Raw genomic sequence first — 20,712 nt, 5'->3', positions numbered from 1 at the left:
TATGGAGACTTTTACTTCTGGATATGAAGTGTTTACGTCACTGTGGAGTTGTTGGATGTCGCTAGGTGTTTTATCTAGAAGACATGAACTGTAACTGACATAGCGATGCACTGTGCTATTTAGGTCTTAATACGGTTTCAAATATTTTGTTCTCAATCTGAGTAAGGAAAATGTTGGCTGGGAGTCCACTGACAGGTGTCCCCATGGAAAATAGATCTTGTTGTGAATAGAATTGGTTATTAAATGAAAACAGTTTTCCTCTGTAATTAATTTTAGAATTTTTGCTATTTTTGTGTGGTATTTGGTAATGTCTTTCTGTTGTACTAATTGCAGTTTGATGATGTTGATGATTTCTATGGTGGAAATATAGGTATACATGAATTTGATATCGAAATATGTGAGTTACTGTTCCTTTATTTTTGTTTTGTTACATATTAACTTTCTGTGATGAGTTTCCCCACTGTTCTGTTCGTAATACATGCTGAGATTGTAAATATGTCTTTTTTTAGTACAATTATGTACAGTATTGCAACATTTCTTTCTATGTACAGTTGAAGTTTCGTTGAGCTACGTTACTTGCCAGTGAGACATCACGCGAAAGTTATATTCATCCTAAAGTTTTGCTCAGAAATATAGATGTAGATATTTGACGTATTATAAATGATCAGTGTAATGGATTTCCTGGTATTTGTAGAAGTAATCAAACATTCATTTATTACCATATATGTAATTTATTCAAATTCATAAATGAATCCAATACACATATACCAGCATGGATTTATTGATTTCTTTTGGTTAAAATGACCATGCATGTAAGTTGGGTGTTTCCACACATTTCTTGGATATAGCTTTCGCTTATGTAAGTAGAAGGTGTGGTAGAGTGAGTTACAGAGCCCTGGGTATGAAAAACAACACTTGCTGATAGAGATCTTTCCATATCTTTTCACATGTTCAGTGGCTGTGAAACCATTCCATTCAGTCGAAAAGACATAATTGTTTTGGCTATGGTGCCAGAACAAAACTGCCAGAGATATTACATATTTTTGTTATGCCCCTTCACACTCAAATGATGCACTTCTTTCCATATCAATTCTTGGTTTGCCTGCATTCACAGAGTTTCACCCCGCCTTGGCCACTAATTTTTATGGTCATTGTCATACATGCCCATATGTAATCACTCAGAATGAAAAGTTTAAGAAAATGGCTTCATATATTTTTTTCAGATCTAATTTACATCTGTTGTCAGATCATGTGGAATCTACGAGGCCTTATGTAGTGTTTAAGGTGCTTTTGTGATTGGTGCTTCTTGATATAACAGTTGCAGTTTCATAGGAGGTCATCAACTTTTTCCATTATTTCATCGACTTTTCCAGTGTTTTGTAGATCCTTCATGTCAAAATCTCCAGATACAAAATACTTTAATCACCTCTGTGCCCAAATCCACTGGTACCACACTATTTACAAAAATGTCACAAATTATCTTTATCTTTGCGAACTGCATTCATACTTTTTTCAAGCAAGTTTCAAAATACAGTGATCTCCTTCTGTGATTTCACTCAGACTCAATGTTCATAATTGTTTCATGGCCACACCAAGCTGAGGCAATGACAGATTGGAATAATACATCCAGAATTATCAGAAATAGCAGTCACCTACTGCAGAATAAGAACAAACTTAATCTCGAACTCTTTCTTTTAAGATCTTTTTCCTTATTAAATAGCAATAATACCAACTTGCATACATAAATTGTACTGCTATAAAATAATGTAAACATTTTTCCTCATTTACCCCACAAATTAAATTTTGATCAATCTTACTAGAGAAATAAATTTAATTTTAAATTATCATTTATTCAGATGCCTAAAACATAAAATTACAAAAAATATGTAGCCCACAAGATATTCATGTTTCGACAACGCGAGCTGTGGGCACTGAAATGTTGCCAGTCCCTGGTTAATTCTTGAAAATGACGAAACCTGGTGATGAGTTTCACTTATAGCATTCTTATATCCAGATCGCTCTTGTTTAAGATCAACTTCACATTGGTGAAAATTGCAAAACGTAGACAGATGAACTGATGTGACTGACATAAACTTTACACCATACACAACTGACTGGTATTACAGAATTTTAGTGTATATATGAGAGCCTGGTGTGGTATGAACCCTGAACATACTGCTATGAATGTTTCTAAACACTGTGGCTTGCCGGTATCATGAAACTCTACAAAATATCAACAGTGTTTGCCAGTGGACTGTGACGAACAAACTGCGGAATAACCATAGTCCAGGTAAACTCGATAGAGAATCGTGTATGCCAAAGAAATAGTGTTATTCGTTAGTGTTCGAGGAGGGTTTCTGCAGTCCATCCATGTTTGCCTCTTAGGATATGGCATGCGGAGTTCTCTGGAATAGAGTAAGCACTACCTGTCTCTAAAACCTAGTGACAGAACAAGCCGACTGGTTTCTAACAAGCGATTGGTCAGTGGACTGCCTTTCCATTCAATCGTTTACGGCAGTTATATGGATATTCTCACTCGGCCACCTGGTTTGAGTGATTTCATTTACACACTTTTTCAGACTTTCCGCTTATACGTGAACCACAAGGCACTGTCTCTCTCTTACCATTATTTTGCACTCATTAGTTATAATTCTACCTCGGTAAATGCCGAGGTGACATGAACAGCAACCATAAGAGATATAGTTTTTTTTTATATTTTTCGGTGACTTAATTAATTGCTTTTTAGGTTATAGTGTCGCTTGTCGGAAGCACTTACCTGCGAGAAATGTTTGCCATCGATTGGTAATGTTTCTTGAATTCCTTAAATGAATTCCATAACGTGAGCCATCGTTGCAGATACAGTATATCGCATTGAATTTAACTCGAGGACCACTTTTTACACCGTCGTAATTATGATTTCTTCCATTCCCACACCATAGAACGTTTCGGCATTCTGATTCTGAATCACATTTCACGATAAAGAAAAGGCCTTTTCATAAACGTGGACGAAAAACTGAACTGAACGCTACTTTTGGCACCCTGTAAAAGCGAAGATCGAAACGCCAGTAACAGTGGCGATAGGCGAAAATAATACGGTGCAAACAGTAAAACTGATTTAACAGTGGCAAATCGATACAATGTTTACGTTCAGAAATGAGTGCGCAGTACTGCATCGACTGTTTTCTTTCGGTTGCTCCCAGAGACTGGTTTCATTCAAAAGGCTGAATGAATATACCAGGCGATGTGTGAAGCTTCAACCAGCTGAATCGATTACTTCGCCCGCTTGTTGCCATAGATTGGTTTCACTGAAAATAAAGAATGAATAATCCAACCAATAAGCAGAACTACGACCGAATGAGACAATTGTTTCCCAGCAACCGATTAAATCGATTCTCTTCATTTGGTTGTTCCCATCACCACCAAGCCCACATTGATGTAGCCTTTGGTATTCATATACGCGGTAATTCCGATTACAAGTTGTCCAAGTGATCCCCAAAGCACATGACTTGGAAAATGCCAGCCATTGACGCTAGACATCGCTGGGTGAGATGTTATCACCACTATGTAGATTCTAACACGTTTGCGAACTTCATTGTGGGACGTGCTACAGCGGCAGCGCAACTACATAAACAGATTACAACAACGTCGTCTTTAATGAACGAATGTAGTGCGCCGTGTTTATACACTATGTGATCAAAAGTATCCGGACACCCCCAAAAGCATACGTTCTTCATATTAGGCGCATTGAGCTGCCATTCACTGCCAGGTACCCCATATCAGTGACCTCAGCAGTCATTAGACATCGTGAGAGAGCAGAATGGGGTGCTCCGTGGAAGTCACGGACTTCGAACGTGGTCATGAGATTCGGCGTCCCTTGTGTCGTACGTCTGTACGCGAGGTTTCCACACTCCTAAACATCCCTAGGTCCACTGAGTCCGATGTGATAGTGTAGTGGAAACGTGAAGGGACATGTACAGCACATATCGATCGAGAATCAACAAAGTTAACTTTACTAAGTGCTACCAGAGTCAAACTGCATTTTTTTTTCCACTTGGCAGCGGCAGCGCTGCCAAGCGGCCAGCACACTGAGAACAGATATGACGTGGAGAGCCTTGAAATGAACCTGGAATTATTATGGCGCTACAAATTAACGGAGTACTCATAAATATAGTCAGGAATTAGAGCTTTTACAGTTTCCAAAACATGCTAATAGGTAAGTAAATATTATGATGAATGAAAAATGCTCACGTCAGGACGTTTAGTTACACGTTTCAGACGACCAACATAATATTTCACGTTTCCATTCATTGTCTGTTCTTATTGCTAGTAAATTTTTAACCGATTTTCATCAAGTTAACCACTGTGTAAATGTCTGAACGTTTTCAGAATGCAAATAAGCGTACGCTATGTGATCAAAAGTATCCGTACACCCCTAAAAACATACGTTTTTCATATTAGGTGCGTTGTGCTGCCACCTATTGCCACGTACTCCACATCAGTGACCTCAGTAGTCATTAGACATCGTGAGAGAGCTGAATGGGGCGCTCCACGGAACGTGGTCAGGTGGGGGTCTCACTTGCCTCATACGTCTGTACGTGACATTTCCACACTGCAAATTCCCCTCGGTCCACTTGTAGCGTCGCGGGTTAATCCGCGACCGCCGTTTCTGCAGTAAGTTTTGTTACTTTAGGACATACTGTATTGGAAGCCTGTAGTGTAGTAGCATCCAGCGACGGCCGACTTGTGGCCTGCCGATTGCGTCATCAGCCACCAGCTCTTCTGGCCGAGCGTGGGAATGCTATTGTGTGCCACGTATAGAGCCCACTTATTCACCTCACCTAAGAAACTAAATAACTATGTTAAATATTATCTGTTTTATTCCAAAAGTGGTAAAGGAGCTTTTGTTATTTAGACGAACTGTGTGTCAAAATTAGATAAAGCTACCCATAACTGTTTCGGAGATATGAAAAACCCATTATAAAAGTACTTGACCGAAACTTAAGAAAGTAAATTCAGATTAGAACCATAACAGTTTATATTTATTTTGTTATTTGAAAACAGTAATAGCACTCTCAATGTGCCGATTAATTTTATGAAAATTTTCAGTTCTAAACTTTCGATAATTTTTCTTTCGTAATGAAAACAATAGTTTAAAAGTTAATATTTACATTTTGTGTTAGGGTGAGAGTAAATGAGAGTGAATGTGACTGCATATGGGAGACATACGTCAGATTTTAAATTTATAAGGTAATACACCTTACGTAACTAGCAACTGTTACGCCACCAGGGTGTCATAAAAATTGTAAATCCCCCTAACTGCAGGATGACGTATGTCTATGAGTGTTTGCTTATGTAATAAAGCAGCCAGAAAGTCGGTAACGATATAATCAGTTTTCTAAAGTTATTTCAAGTTTAATTTTCGTTTAGTGTCAATTCATAAACATAGTAATAATTTGCTTGTCAATGTGACGCCAATGAATCTGATGTGGTGAATGCCTCAGTTTTGGCGCGAGTAAGATCTAGAAGGTGTGATCGGATTGGCTTTTCGAAGAGCTAGTCGGTAGTCAGTATGGTTCCCGCGCACTGTGAGATACTTAGGTTGCATGAATAACTGGAAGGGGGAAGTCGTGGACTAGCTTTTCAAGCGCGAAGGTCACGTGAAATCTGTCCGTCTGTAAAATGTGTAAGATGGAATGTTCGGTTCTTCGCTTTCAGATGGGTTTTAAATGGTAGCTTTTGTTGCTACGAACATTTTCTAAAAGTTTGAGAGTCGTGGGATATTTTGTTCGGGAAATATACGCGTGTGACTTTTTGGACTTAGAAGATTTCGCGTGGCGTTGCCCTGTGTGCTGCTACAGAATATGTTCGGCGAGCAATCTTTGTGAAAGAAATCCACTGAATGACTTATGTAAGAAATCAACTTTATGGCAGAAAGTGACTGTATATTCGCGTGATTATTTTCAGAATGGACTTACGAGAATTCTGGCTGCTTTACGTGTGGCATAAACTTGGAAATTATAATAGGAGTTTTGCATATTAAATGGGGGCTGATGACACATGTTTAAGCAAAGAGAATAAAACCTAAATTTACCAGATTTTCGAACTTTATATGAAGATTAGGTCTCCGTTTTACCACCCAAAAAATTATTATGAATAATTACAGGAACAATCACAACGAGATATACGTGGCCTCAGAAATTGTAGATATTAGGTGCTGTTTTCATCAACGCTGCTTTACATCACATTGTAAGTATCTACGTTGCAGAGTGAAGGGACACTGAGCAGACGTCGATAGAGGTAACTGAATATCAATTTACAGCTTGCTTCAGTGACAATGGACTAAGAGACAGTTCCGTCGCACACTGTTTCCGATGTGAGAGGGAAGTGTAAACGTTCGACACTTGCATCACAAAAGTGTACAGGCCGACATCGTCTGTTGACTGACAGAGACCGCCGACAGTTGAAGAGTGTCGCAATGTGTAACGAACAGACACATATCCAGACCATCACACAGGCATTCCAAAGTGCATCAGGATCCACTGCTAGTACTAAGGCAGTTAGATGCGAGGTGAGAAAACACGGATTTCATTGTCATGCGGCTGCTTATAAGCCCACATCACGCTAGTAAATGCCATACGACGCCTCGCTTGGTGTAAGGAGCGTAAACATTGGACGATTGAACAGTGGAAAAACGTTGTGTGGAGTGACAAATCACGGTACACAATGTGGCCATCCGATGGCAGCGTGTGGGTATGGCGAATGCCCAGTGAACGTCATCTGCCAGCGTGTGTAGTGCCAAAAGTAAAATCGGAGGCGATGGTGTTATGGTGTGGTCGTGTTTTTCATGGAGGGGCTTGTACCCTTGTTGTTTTGCGTGGCACTATGACAGCATAGTCCTACAATGATGTTTTGCATTCTGTGGCGGAGCGGTTACACAACAATAACACCCCTATAATGGACTGGCCTGTACAGACTCCTTACCTGAATCCTATAGAACACATTTGGGATATTATGGAACGCGGAATTTGTGCGTGACTCACCGACCGACATCGATACTTCTCTTCAGTGCACTCAGTGAAAAATAGGCTGCCATTCCCCAAGGAACCTTCCAGCACCTGATTGAACGTATGCCTGGGAGAGTAAAAGTTAAGGGTGGGCCAACACCATGTTGAATTCCAACATTACCACGAACTTGTAAGTCATTTTCAGCCAAATGTCCGGATACTTTTGATCACGTAGTATATCTTTTGATAACTTCTTCGGTACTTTGTTTCGTATTTCAGTTTCACAAAGACGCAAATATATACACTCCTGGAAATGGAAAAAAGAACACATTGACACCGGTGTGTCAGACCCACCATACTTGCTCCGGACACTGTGAGAGGGCTGTACAAGCAATGATGACACGCACGGCACAGCGGACACACCAGGAACAGCGGTGTTGGCCGTCGAATGGCGCTGGCTGCGCAGCATTTGTACACCGCCGCCGTCAGTGTCAGCCAGTTTGCCGTGGCATACGGAGCTCCATCGCAGTCTTTAACACTGGTAGCATGCCGCGACAGCGTGGACGTGAACCGTATGTGCAGTTGACGGACTTTGAGCGAGGGCGTATAGTGGGCATGCGGGAGGCCGGGTGGACGTACCGCCGAATTGCTCAGCACGTGGGGCGTGAGGTCTCCACAGTACATCGATGTTGTCGCCAGTGGTCGGCGGAAGGTGCACGTGCCCGTCGACCTGGGACCGGACCGCAGCAACGCACGGATGCACGCCAAGACCGTAGGATCCTACGCAGTGCCCTAGGGGACCGTACCGCCACTTCCCAGCAAATTAGGGACACTGTTGCTCCTGGGGTATCGGCGAGGACCATTCGCAACCGTCTCCATGAAGCTGGGCTACGGTCCCGCACACCGTTAGGCCGTCTTCCGCTCACGCCCCAACATCGTGCAGCCCGAGTCCAGTGGTGTCGCGACAGGCGTGAATGGAGGGACGAATGGAGACGTGTCGTCTTCAGCGATGAGAGTCGCTTCTGCCTTGGTGCCAATGATGGTCGTATGCGTGTTTGGCGCCGTGCAGGTGAGCGCCACAATCAGGACTGCATACGACCGAGGCACACAGGGCCAACACCCGGCATCATGGTGTGGGGTGCGATCTCCTACACTGGCCGTACACCTCTGGTGATCGTCGAGTTGACACTGAATAGTGCAGGGTACATTCAAACCGTCATCGAACCCATCGTTCTACCATTCCTAGACCGGCAAGGGAACTTGCTGTTCCAACAGGACAATGCACGTCCGCATGTATCCCGTGCCACCCAACGTGCTCTAGAAGGTGTAAGTAAACTACCCTGGCCAGCAAGATCTCCGGATCTGTCCCCCATTGAGCATGTTTGGGACTGGATGAAGCGTCGTCTCACGCGGTCTGCACGTCCAGCACGAACGCTGGTCCAACTGAGGCGCCAGGTAGAAATGGCATGGCAAGCCGTTCCACAGGACTACATCCGGCATCTCTACGATCGTCTCCATGGGAGAATAGCAGCCTGCATTGTTGCGAAAGGTGGATATACACTGTACTAGTGCCGACATTGTGAATGCTCTGTTGCCTGTGTCTATGTGCCTGTGGTTCTGTCAGTGTGATCATGTGATGTATCTGACCCCAGGAATGTGTCAATAAAGTTTCCCCTTCCTGGGACAATGAATTCACGGTGTTCTTATTTCAATTTCCAGGAGTGTATTTTGTGGTTACCAACTAGATTTAATAAGGTACTGCATAGATAATTTTTCAGATAATTAATGTGCCCTGTACAAACAGTCAAGAAATTCTTAAAACTAGGGGGTCAAAAAAGCATTCATGAAAGCAGGGAAACATTTTGGATTCCATTGTATTATCCTCCCACAAAGGAAGACATGTTCATTGATAACGTACAGGTAGCATAGAATGTTTTGTGTGAACGGTAAACGGAAAACGAACTCCACTCGTGGCAAAGTATTAAAAAGTACGTATCACAAGTGTGTGGATATACAGTACTAGCGATCATTCTCTTTTAAACATAAAGATATTATTTGGCAATTAATGTCTCGTCTTGTACTCGTATGATTTTCGACGCTTGGAGCGGTATCAGCTGTCAAAGGTTGCGTTTTTTTGCCCTATAGGGTTTCGTGACAGTTCTTGTTCGATTGTGATGTTACTCTGGGACTCGGGGAGAGGTTGACACAAGGGAGAAATTCGTGTGGAGCGCACCACATCAGTCACAAAACTGATAACTCAGGAAGAAATCTATGATTTGGCTTTGCAGTATCTGGTAAGAATGTGCTAATAGTAGTTCACTTTCGTCATGTTTGGTTACAGCCGTTCACGCGAAAGCGGGTGTAAAAAAAAAATGAAAGAAGTAATTATCATATTCAGCAGTAATACTGTTTAAATGTGTATATAGACTGTATGGCAATGTCATCTCAGATATAGTCGACCCCGCTCCGTGTGCTCTGAAAAAGTGTTAACTTCCGAAAAATACAGACGGACAAATCCGGTTAAAATTCCTATAATTTCTGAGAATAGTCTTTTAGTAGAACAATTAAATATTATTTTCTTTTCATTTCTTCTACCCTAAACGACTTCAAGTAATTCAACAACTTTAGTTTCAGTTTTTTCTTAATTTTCATGAACGTGAAAATTTTCTGTTGGGTACTGTTTGGACTTCGAAAAATATCGGAGAACTGATTTTTTTGGCGTCATAACACAAACATAAATTTAATATTCCGATACTCATTATCAGTTTTTCGCATTACGATTTTTTAGACTTTACTGATTTTCACTGAAAGAACAAATCCTGGTAGCACACATTGATGGATAATGTCGTAAATAAAACAGTGAAAATAATAGGAATTAACTCTCCAATGAAATACCCAAAAATTAAATTTATTGAAGCTGAAAATTTATTTCACTGTAGACAGACTTTAATACATAGACTGTGCATCTTCACAGATGTAATGTGAATTTTGATACACACGACTACATTAAGGGGAAAATAATTCAGTCAAGTCCCTAAGTTCCCTTTTACAGAAATGTGAAGAACTTGCTAGTTTTTTAAAATGAGCTAAACCCTTTCATACCTTGTGTAAGAAATACAAACAAAGAAAAAAAAACTGTTGAAGAAATCTTGATAATATTCATCAAATATGGAACACTTATGGATTTCTGTTCATTAGTGTGAAGTAAATATTGTAGAAGCATTTGACGAGAAGGTGTCTCTCTTGTCGCGGCTGTCTTTTGGTTTGAAATCTCGCGTTCTCCAGCTAAATTACATGAAGAGCTACATATCCCTCCATCTGTTATTTAAGCCAAAAATTAGGCTGGTTTAACCCGGAGCCTGTAGTTGAAAGTACAATTTCCTTTTGTCGTCATCAGTGCCATAGCATTTACTAAAACCATGACACTAGAAAATAACAATTTCATCACCAATATTCTTATCAGTTACAAAATGCCTGAGAGCTAGGGGTGGGGGTGGGGGTGAGTGGTGGAGTGTCGCGACCCCATCTTGCTCCCGTGTATGGGAGATCTTGTAGTGGTCGATTTCGTATCTAGACATAACACTGCTAGAAGAGATGGACTCGGAATGAGTATGTTACGTCGGGTATAGGAATGCTGAATGGCCAACTGCAGCTTATGGGGAGCACTGGGAAAGTATGATGGTCCTATAAAGAAGAGTGCATACAGCAGGAGTGTCCGAACCATTCTTGAGCACTACTGGAATGTTTGAGATCTCTACCAGTCAGACTGAACAAAGACATCGAAGCATTTCGGATGCGTGCTGCTAAATTTGTTACCGATTTTTCGTTCAGTATGAGAGTTTTTAAAAAATGATCCATGCACTTAGATAGGAAGAAGTCTATATTCTCACGAAAAGCTATGGAGGAAATTTAGAGGATCAATATTCGCGACGGATTGCAGATCGATTCTCCTACTTCCTACGCGCGTCTCCTGTAAGGATTCTAAGAATAAAACAGGGAGAGTGGGGCTCGTGTAGCAACATAAAGGGCATCTTTTTTCATCTCGCTCCTTTTGCGAGTGGAACAGGAAATGGAATATCTAGCAAAGCATCCTCCTCTAGGCTTCGTGCAGTGACATGAAAAGCATGCGTGTAGACGAGGTTGTAGATAAGTAAATATACGAGTATATGTATGTGCATTTACATCTTCCATAAGAAACATGAAACATGGGCTACAAAAAAAATTTCCCTGCTCTATGTTTTTCTCCATCTGCAGTTCGTTTCCGAAACTGGTACTCCATCCCATATTGTAGTTTCAAGGAGGTGCCAAAAACGTTACAATCTTGTAACTTCGCACCATGATATTACATTACGAGTACCGCAGTTCAATAACTTTTCTTGGGTGAAATGAATTTTCCATCAGCTATTCAGGTGTTATAAATAGTAACTAGATTCGCTGAAAGTTGAAGTAAATTGCGCTACTCTGACTCTACGTTTGCCGATCATACAGTGGATGTGTGCGACGGTTTCCCAACACAATTCCATGTTCTCCACCTGGCAAACAAAGGACGAAAACTAACGCTGTTGTAAACTTATGAGATAAACAATCAGTTGGCACACTGGTCACACTTACTTTTAAACGATTAAATTTCGCTCAGCGGTTCCCACCACTGGTACTTTACATATTTTAATTTCCCTAGTCTTCTCACACTGCGGGCCGCATGTGACTCATCGATTTGATTTTGTATTTATTTTCTATTTTATTTTATTCCGTTTTTATCTTCAGTAGATTCTTATTATCTTATAATTCTGTTATTCTATCGTATCCATAGCTTCTCTATCATTGCGTGTAATTCGTTATATCTGTGTAGACTCACGAAATGTATTTATTTGTAACTTGGGGATAAATGCAACGTTACCGACAACATTAGTGAGCTCTGTGTAATGATGTCTTTTTAAGATGCAACTAGGTGTAATGATGTTTGTGGTTTGATTGTTTCCTTTAATATAACTAGAGATCTGAGAGCCTGGAGTCCTATTTGGGAGGTATTAGCGTGGCACTTCCTTCATTAAACAACAACAAAAAAAGAAATGAGAAAGAATTCGTGGAATAGGATTATAAAATCCTACTTCGCCGATCAATGCCGATCTTCTGGCAGCCAAGCTATGTGGTAATCATCATCGTGTGTCCCAGGAGTTCCTGTTGAAGCCCGAGTCCACAACCGAGGCCGCCAGCGTAGGAGGAGCACGCGGGGACGTCTCCTTGCAGCACGTGACCGCCACGTGGGACGCCGCGAGTCCCGCTCTGGCCGCCATAAACCTCAACGTCCCCGCCGGCAAGCTCTGTGCGATTGTGGGCCCCGTTGGTTGCGGAAAGGTAGTAGAAACTATTTTAGCTCAGATGCAAAACATTTGCACTATTTGAAAGATATTGAAGAATTCTGAATCAGTGTCCTCATGCTTAAAGCGAGCTATCGAACAGTCTGGTAATGATGAAGAGGAAACTCGTGAATTAAATTAATTTAAACTTATCTGAGCATTAGCGTATCGAGTTCGGAGAACTGCCTTCTAAATCAAAGAGATGAGATGCAAGAATTATCTGTTCCTGCCAGCCTCTGCGCTTGGTATCGGCACAACTTTTTGAAGAAACGGTAAGTTTTTAGAGTGCCACTATTTACCCATTCGTGTTTGTGTGTGTTTTTGGAAGTCGGTTTTGAGGCCAATAAGATGGGAGGCGGGTCATGGCGAAACGCAGTTGAGGATTTAGGACCAGTCCTCACTGATTTCTTTCTTCTCATATAATTTCGAGTTGAATGACAGTGGTTACGTTAGCACTTATTCCAATATTCAGTCTACAATGCAAATTTATTTAAGTACCTTATACAATTTTAAAATAAGCGTGGTCTAGAAATAACTAAGACGAAAGCATCCATGCTAGTAGGCATTTCTAATAACGGTTTAATCTGTGTTATTCAAGGTGGTACATGCACAACAGTTGCAGAAAGTAGCGTCCTCTAACTTCCGTGCAGCCACGGCATCGTGGCATGCGATTCTGTGGTATCGATTGTGTAACGAAGCATTTACCTGCCGCGACAGTTGCAGAGGTTTTCCGGCCGGCCGATGTGGCCCAGCGGTTCTAGGCGCTTCAGTCAGGAACCGCGCGACCGCTACGGTCGCAGGTTCGAACCCTGCTTCGGGCTTGGATGTGTGTGATGTCTTAGGTTAGTTAGGTTTAAGTAGTTCTAAGTTCAAGGGGACTAATGATGTCAGATGCCATTTTTCCAGTATCTGTTTCTCCAGCCTGACGGTAATGGGTTGTATCCCACTAATCCGACTGTAGGGCGCTGTCCTGACCTGACTGGGTGGTCCTCAAAGGCGAGTGTTTTCCGACAGAATGGCAAGCGTTGTGTGGTACTCTTTGTGAAACAAACTTCTGAAAGCGGCGGAAGGCAGCTGCACTTCACAGAAGAACTCTGAGTGTTAAGAGGGAATCGCCAACCGCAGCGACTATTTTCTTCTGTTGAGGCTGATTAATCAAAGTGTCGGCAGGTGAAACTAATGTCGTGGACCTGTGGACAGCTCGCAAAATCGAGAAATCGGTTAGTGGCAGTGGGAGGGTGCAGGAGGCGACTTGAACCCTATAGGGCAGAAGTAATGTGGAAGTGCATTTCGGAAGTGTAGTATTCAGAGAACCGTAAGGTTGTTTTCTAGCTGTGGAAAGTTCAGAAGTGCTCGGAAGTGCGTTCGCTTTCGTGCGCATAGGTTATCGAGGTGGGTCTTGATGTTAACGAACATAACGGACTGTTAAGTAAGAGGTTGCCTAGCAGAGTGTGGAACAACTACAGTAAGTACCTGGAGGCGGTGTGTAGCGGACGAATGGACCTCCCGACGGGTTTTAAAAGAAGAATAAATTCCGTTGTACTCCAACAGAAATTTAAAGTGTCGAGTTCTCGTGTATGTCCTTACCGTCATTGACTTTTACTATGCTCTTGTTTTGTTTACATAAGAGACGGAAGACACCGGTTGTTGACGATGTGGTAACAGTGTTAACTCTCACTCGCGTGTCTAAACGATGTGTCAACACTTATTTGGCTAGTTATCACATGTATATCAGAACACAGAAATTACTTAGGTCAGACACAAAACGGTTGGAAGGAAATCTACGGAACAGTAACGTCGCGTGATTGGTCTCGCGTACCGCAAGGCACCAAGAGTTCGTGGACTTTGGCAGCGGGCGCAAGGCGACTTCACCTGACTCTGCGTAAGCTCCGAGGAGACAGACGAGGAGAATCGTTTCACATCGAAGAACACCAGCGCCACTGTAACCAAAAACTGCAAATTAGTCTTATACGTTTCCGCAGTATTAAGATCATTACATAGAAATTAACGATGGACCATGCCGAGCGGAACTGGTTCACTTTTCTAAACGATACAGATAGCTGTACTGTAGGTACAACGACAACGGATGCGTATCTTTGGAGGGGCCAGACTCGCTCGTGGCTCCTGAAGGGGACCAGCAGCTGTTTCAGTCGTTGCAGAGGCATGTCGGTTGTATGTGGCCTCGCTGATATGGTACTGTGAACAGGTGTAAGCAATTGCAAGTTACAACCGTTATGATTTCGCCAGGAAAATGGCTTAATGATGATGGCATCAACTTGGGTAGAATATTCTGGAAGTAAATAAGCCTCCTATTTGGACCTTCCAGCGGTAAGTAATCAGAAGGATGTCGTCAATAGGGAAAACAAGACCGGTATATGTGATCGGAGGTTTTCCTGGCGTGTGTGTTGTTTCCAGGGCTCTCGGGTGTCCAGTCGGATGCGATCGTTGAAGTCCCACGCTATTTCGGTGAATAAAAAAAAATGGTTCAAATGGCTCTGAGCACTATGGAACTCAACTGCTGTGGTCATTAGTCCCCTAGAACTTAGAACTACTTATACCTAACTAACCTAAGGACATCACACACATCCATGCCCGAGGCAGGATTCGAACCTACGACCGTAGCAGTCGCACGGTTCCGGACTGCGCGCTTTGAACCGCGAGACCACCGCGGCCGGCTCGGTGAATAACCTTTCCGCCATCATCAGGTGGTTCTGATGGAATAGTCTGTCTGCCAAAGCCGAGAAAGACGAGTCTGTCCTTAGCTCGATGTGGTGCTTTTTAGACAGAAATTGTCATTCCTGCGGTTCATAAGGGGGAGAGAATAGACATTACCTTTCTTCTTGATTCGTCCTTGCTGGTGGGTACGTGTAAAAAAAAAAAGTAAACACATTCTGCTGTGGATTAGTAAAACTTAATCCCTCAACAGCTCAGGCCAACACGCGGTTGCCCTGAGGTGCGGTTGTTGGCCCAGTCCTCGTATGAGCCGGTTGCGGGAGTGACCCACTTTCCCGTAAAACTTCTTTGCGATGGCGCGGATATCATCTCGGAGCGGCGGGATCCCGGCGTCCTCGTGGAGTTGGCGCGTCGAGTAGTGCCTCGGAAGAACATCTGCGGCTTCCCCCAGACCACTGCCGCATAATCTACCTTCGGGCGCACCAATGTTAGGTATAGCGTGATGCCGTGTTGCGGTAGCAATGACGACTGCGGGTTTAGCAGCGGATACAGGACGCGAAGGCGTCCTATTGTTCTCCCTTTGACATTACGAATGTGATCCTTCCAGGTGAGCCTGCGGTCTAGGGTGAACCCTAGGTATTTTGCCGTCCTACTCCATGGGATAGGTTCTCCCAGAATTTCGACTGGCGTAAGCCCTGGCGGCAGGATTCTTTGGGTGAAGACAACTGCCTGGCTCTTCGTGGCATTGAATTTCAGTCGCCATTTTGTTGCCCATGAGAACAAGGCGTCGCACCCATGTAGGAGGCGGTTTCTCATCACTTGGGCGTTCATGCTGCGAGTCAACAGGGCCGTATCATCCTCGTACAGAGCCAGTTCAACTCCTGCCACTTTCGGGACGTCGTCAGTGTGCAGGGAGCACAGCAAAAGGGGCGCGTACCGACCTCCGTGGCACCCCTGCACGTGTCTGCCGGTCTGTGGACGTACCACCGTCAGCCCTCACGTGGAAGGTTCGTTCAGACAGGTACGACCGCAGTAGCATCATGTGGGACGTCGGTATCCCTTGTTCAAAGAGTTTGAACTCGGAACCGTCGTGCCACACCGAGTCAAACGCTAGGCGGACGTCGAGGAACACTGCCCCAAGCCATTCCCTTGCTTCCAGGGCTCTCCTCACCGGTTCTACCACCCGCAGGAGCTGGTGGGAAGTGGCACGTTCTTCCCGAAACCCGAACTGCTCGTCCGGGATTATGCCCCCCCCCCTCCCCCTGGGAAGATGTGTTACATCATTCTTCTCTGGAGCAGGCTGACGGGTCGGTAGCTGGATGCCTGGCGTGTGTCCTTGCCGGATTTCAAGATGGTTACAACCTCCGCATGTTTCTGCACAGAGGGGTGGACACCTAATCCGAGGATCTCGTTGCAAACATCGGCAACTTGCCGGTTTAATCCCGGCAGAAGGTTCTTCAGCAGGAGGTTTGTGACGCCATCGCTGCCTCCAGCCTTCCTGGGGTTCAGCGAGTGAAGCTGTACAGCAACGTCTTCCTCCGTTATCGGCTCGATAACGTCGTCGTACTCCCTTGCGGCGCGGAAGGTTGGTAGTTGCTCTTGGACCCGCCATATGTGCTCCACGTCGATGACGTTGGCCACCGGTGTGACGTTCGCTGCAAACGCGTCCGACAGAGCACTGGCTTTCGCATTCGGTTCGCTGGCGAAGTCATTCTCGACCTGTAATGGCGGCATTCGCTGTCGCCGGCGTAGGAAGGACTTTAGCACCACGCACTGCTCCAGTGTTGCTCGACTGCTGACTTAATTTCCCGTCTCCTGCGGTTTAAGCAGCACTTCGTGTCTGGTTGGCGAGTCTGCTTCCATTCACGAAACAGTCGGTTCTTTTAGGTAATCGCGACCAGAATAGGGCGCAGTAGTTGACGCGAGAAGTCTCGTGGCCCTTGGCGGTATCTCGGCATGGCTTCATCTGCTGCTCGTATTTTTCGGGTGAAGAATGCTAAGGCGGTGTCTGCCCTTACCTCTGTGGGGTTTGGCGTGTCCTCGAGGAGCATCCAGCCTGCGATAGCTCGGACGGCTCTCTGGAAGAGAAGCTCCGACCACGTCGAGGCCAAAAATAGCCTGAACGTGGTCAGAGGGCAGGACGTTTCGAGTCTCGGCGGTCGCAAATTGCCCTATTCCCATGATAAGACCAATATTGTGCACGTCCGGTTGTCCCCGTGCAGGGAAGATCGTGGGGTCAATCGGCCCCACGTGATCACGCCCTTACGGTGAACAGCTCGGTAGAGGCGGCGCCCGCTGCGGGTGAGAGTTCGTGAGTTCCACTCGGTGTGTTTCGCATTGAAATCCCTGGCAATGAAAGGTCGCCCTCCAACGACATCAGGGCGTCGAAGTCCGTTTCATCAGGCGTTCTACCAGGCTGCCGGTACATCGACACGAAAAGAATCTTCCTGGCGGTGGTGTTGACAGCCACTCCTGTGGCCTCCAGCTCATTAAGCCCCGGCAGTTGGACCCAGTGCTGGTAGATGGCAATGTCGCCCCGTGGGTGGCTCTGTCATCTCGCTAGCAGCAAAAATTTGCTGCTCGCACGTCGACCCCGGGTTTTGGGAAGGTTTCCTGCGCAAGGCAGATGTCGACCGTCTCGTCTCGTAGGAATTGGCGATATTCGCTCTGCTGGGGGAGGAGACCCCTAGCGTTGAAAGGGCAAGTGGTTAACCCATAAATATTGTCGTTATCCATTTAAAGGCTGGCTTCTCCTGGCGGTAGCCTGGAGATCCGCCATCACTGCTCCCGAGAGCACCGGTAGCACAGTCTTCAGCTGGTTGAGCGACCGCAGAAGCGCGGGCAGCTCGGTGGTGTCTTCCTTCGCTGTGTCATAAAGGTTTGACTCCATCGTGACGTTTCCCGTGGTCGGCAGCGGAGCGGCGTGCTGGGAACGCCCTGTGCGTGCGGCAACTCTCCTCGCAACCGCGGGCGCCGGCAAGCCGACTCCCTCGACCGTAGGTGGTGCCGCCAGCGAGGGCAGCTGCGACGGCTGCGGTGCGGGTGAGGCCTCCCCTGCGAGCGGCTCTGGCCTCTCGGAGGGGGCGGCCGGCTTCCCTTTAGCGGCGTCCGCGAAGCTGCGACTCGGGTTGGCGCGGCTGGTGCGCTTCCCGCGCTTGAATGCAGAGCATCCTCGGTAGCAGGCGACGTGGTCCCCGGTGCAGTTCCAGCTCTTCACCTGGTCTTCCTTTTCCTTCGGGCAGTCCCGCGACTGGTGCTCCTCGGCGCACCTGCAGCAGCTCTCAGGCATCCTGCAAAATTTTACCACGTGATCCATGCACTGGCAGTTCAAGCACTGAGCTCGCTTGCTTTCGCACGGAGTGATTCGACTTTTACATCGAAGTTGGCAATGTTGTCAACCTGACAAATTTTCCAGTTGTCAACCAATACCACTAGGAACAAGACCGTTTCCCTGTGGGTCCTGGGCGACCACAGCAGGCCGACGTGGTGGGACTGGAAGCCGCCCTCCTCCAGCTGCCGCTGTAGGAACGTCGGTTTGATCTTCATCAGTAGGTGGCGAAAGATGACCTTTAGCTGCTTCAGCTGTTCAGTACTCTGCGTGAAGCAGTGCCACTTCTCTGTTTCGCAGCCCTGCACGAGTTTCGCGCGGTCATTGATGCATTCTGCTCTAACCGTGTAGGTGTCGGTTCCCGCGATCATCTTTCGCTGTTTTACAACTGGGTAAAAGCCTCTCTCGCAGCTCACCATAGCCCTCGCGCCAATGCATGGTGATCGGCGACGGGCGGTGGGGTGGTTTCGGCGCCGTGGTCGGTGTGGTCCCGTCCGCGTCAGCCTCGGCTACTTCTGGCAGATCTGCATACAGGTTTGCGTCCTGTACCTGTTCTAACGTCACCAGTTCCAGCGCCCTGGCTCTCGGTGTGTGGCGCCGGGAGGGCGCGATGAAGCCTTCTTCATCGGGTTTCCTTGGCGATGCGGTCGTCCTGAGACGCACCCTCGTCTTCTTCCGTCTGGCGTGACCGGAACTTGCCTGGGGGGACGGAGTGTCCTCTACAGCCACGGCTGGCCTCATCCGCGAGGTTTGCTCTGCCTCTGCAGGCTTGTCTGGCGTTGCCAGATCGGACATTGGCGAGGGCGTGCCAGCTTCTGTTGCAGGCGTGGTTGCTTCTGGCGCGACTCCTGGGACGGCAGCTGTCGTGGCGGCTGCGACATCCGCTTGGATGTCGCCACCCACGGGTAGCAAGGACCGGAGTCTAGGAAGTACCTCCTCGCTATCCTCTTCTGTACCCATAGCCAAACGTTACATGTAGCTGCAACTGTCCTGAGGAGTCAGCCTGGCGATGGCGGCGGCAGTTTCCTCCTTTGTCAGGGGGACCGTCGGCTCTGTGCGTCGTCTCCATCATACGTGCGGTCGCGGCGCCGAACATTCGCGGCAATTTCCACATCCATCCGGCGGCCGCGCGTAGCACTCTCTCTCGTCGTCTTCGTCAGTGGTGGGGGTCAGACGCTGCCGCCGTCCGGGAAATCTCATTTGGACGGTCATATGCCACACCCTGCGTCTCGCCGAATCGATCTCCTCGTTTCGGCTCCTCCTCCATGTCGTGACCCCCAACACGACAACTTTGCTTTGTTTAGAAACCGACGACGATTTTGTTTTCTTTCATAGGGTGTCACGCCACGTGGATTTTGCCACCCGAGTCCCTAAAGGCCATGACAGGCTGATGTCAATTCCGGGAGAACGCTGGTAAGCGAGAACACACAAGGCGAGTAGCCAACTGTGTGAACCGGCGCAACGAAATCACAAGCAAAGGGTTTGCCTCCGCAGCGTTGGCATAGAGCGTCCGCGCGCTTCGGCAGCCACTTTGCGAGTGCCGTCGCATGCGTCTGCTCCTCTCTCTCACCTTTTACTTTCCCCTCCTTGGGAAAGTGTATGGAGGAGTTTATAGCCTGTTGGCTTTTACTCTACAATATGTGTTGTGTGTGTGTGTGTGTTTGTGTGTGTGTGTGTGTGTGTGTGTGTGTGTGTGTGTGTGTGTGTGTGTGATTTTTTTTGACTGTTTTGGCTGTCTGTGTATTGTGGTGGTGTTCTGGCGGTGTCTTGTACTTACCTGAGGTTGACGAGATGTTGGGTGTTTTAATGATTAAGTATTGGTACTAGGACCTGGAGTTTTTGGGATTTTTCTCTTCGACTTAGCCGTCGTCGAAGATCGTCATAGGGCGTTTGTGTTTATCACGGGACACGTCATATAGACCTAAGGAGTGGATGAGGTTATTTCCAGATCTGGGAAAGCTCGTTGGGAGTTCTTGCCAGATCTTGGAATCTTTCTTTGAGGAGGGGGATTTCGGCAGCGGGGTGCAGATCGTCGGTGGGGAATCCCTTGGGTAGGTGCAGTGTCCTCCTGAGGGCGCGGTTCTGCAGCCTCTGGAGTTTGTCCAGATACTGCTTCGCTGTGTATCAGCAGACAGGGCATACATACTCCATTACTGGCCGTATAAGGGCCAGATATGCATTTATTCCTATAGAGCAGGGAAGGGAGCTGGTTGTATTAAGGACAGGGTATAGGATGGACATCCTGGCACAGACCTTCCTGTGGACCTTGTCTGTGTGGGGTTTTCACGTTAGAGTCCAGGGTTACGCCGAAATACTTGGTGGATCTGCGCCAGGAGAGTCGGAATCTATG

The 20,712-nt window shown here is 46.1% G+C and overlaps 1 protein-coding gene across 1 annotated transcript in view; it reads left to right on the top strand.

Annotated features, from left to right (window-relative positions):
- Nucleotides 1-20,712, top strand: part of LOC126334647 (ATP-binding cassette sub-family C member 4-like) — a 261,187-nt gene that overhangs the window by 109,266 nt on the left and 131,209 nt on the right. The window contains exon 9 of the mRNA XM_049997092.1: nt 12,177-12,359. Within this exon, the coding sequence (XP_049853049.1) occupies nt 12,177-12,359 (183 nt within the window). The remainder of the gene's footprint in view (nt 1-12,176; nt 12,360-20,712) is intronic.

The sequence above is a fragment of the Schistocerca gregaria genome, chromosome 2 (assembly GCF_023897955.1).
Source record: "Schistocerca gregaria isolate iqSchGreg1 chromosome 2, iqSchGreg1.2, whole genome shotgun sequence".
Lineage (NCBI taxonomy): Eukaryota > Metazoa > Arthropoda > Insecta > Orthoptera > Acrididae > Schistocerca > Schistocerca gregaria.
Note: the sequence above shows the minus strand (reverse complement) of the source record. Positions and strands in the feature narration are given on the sequence as shown.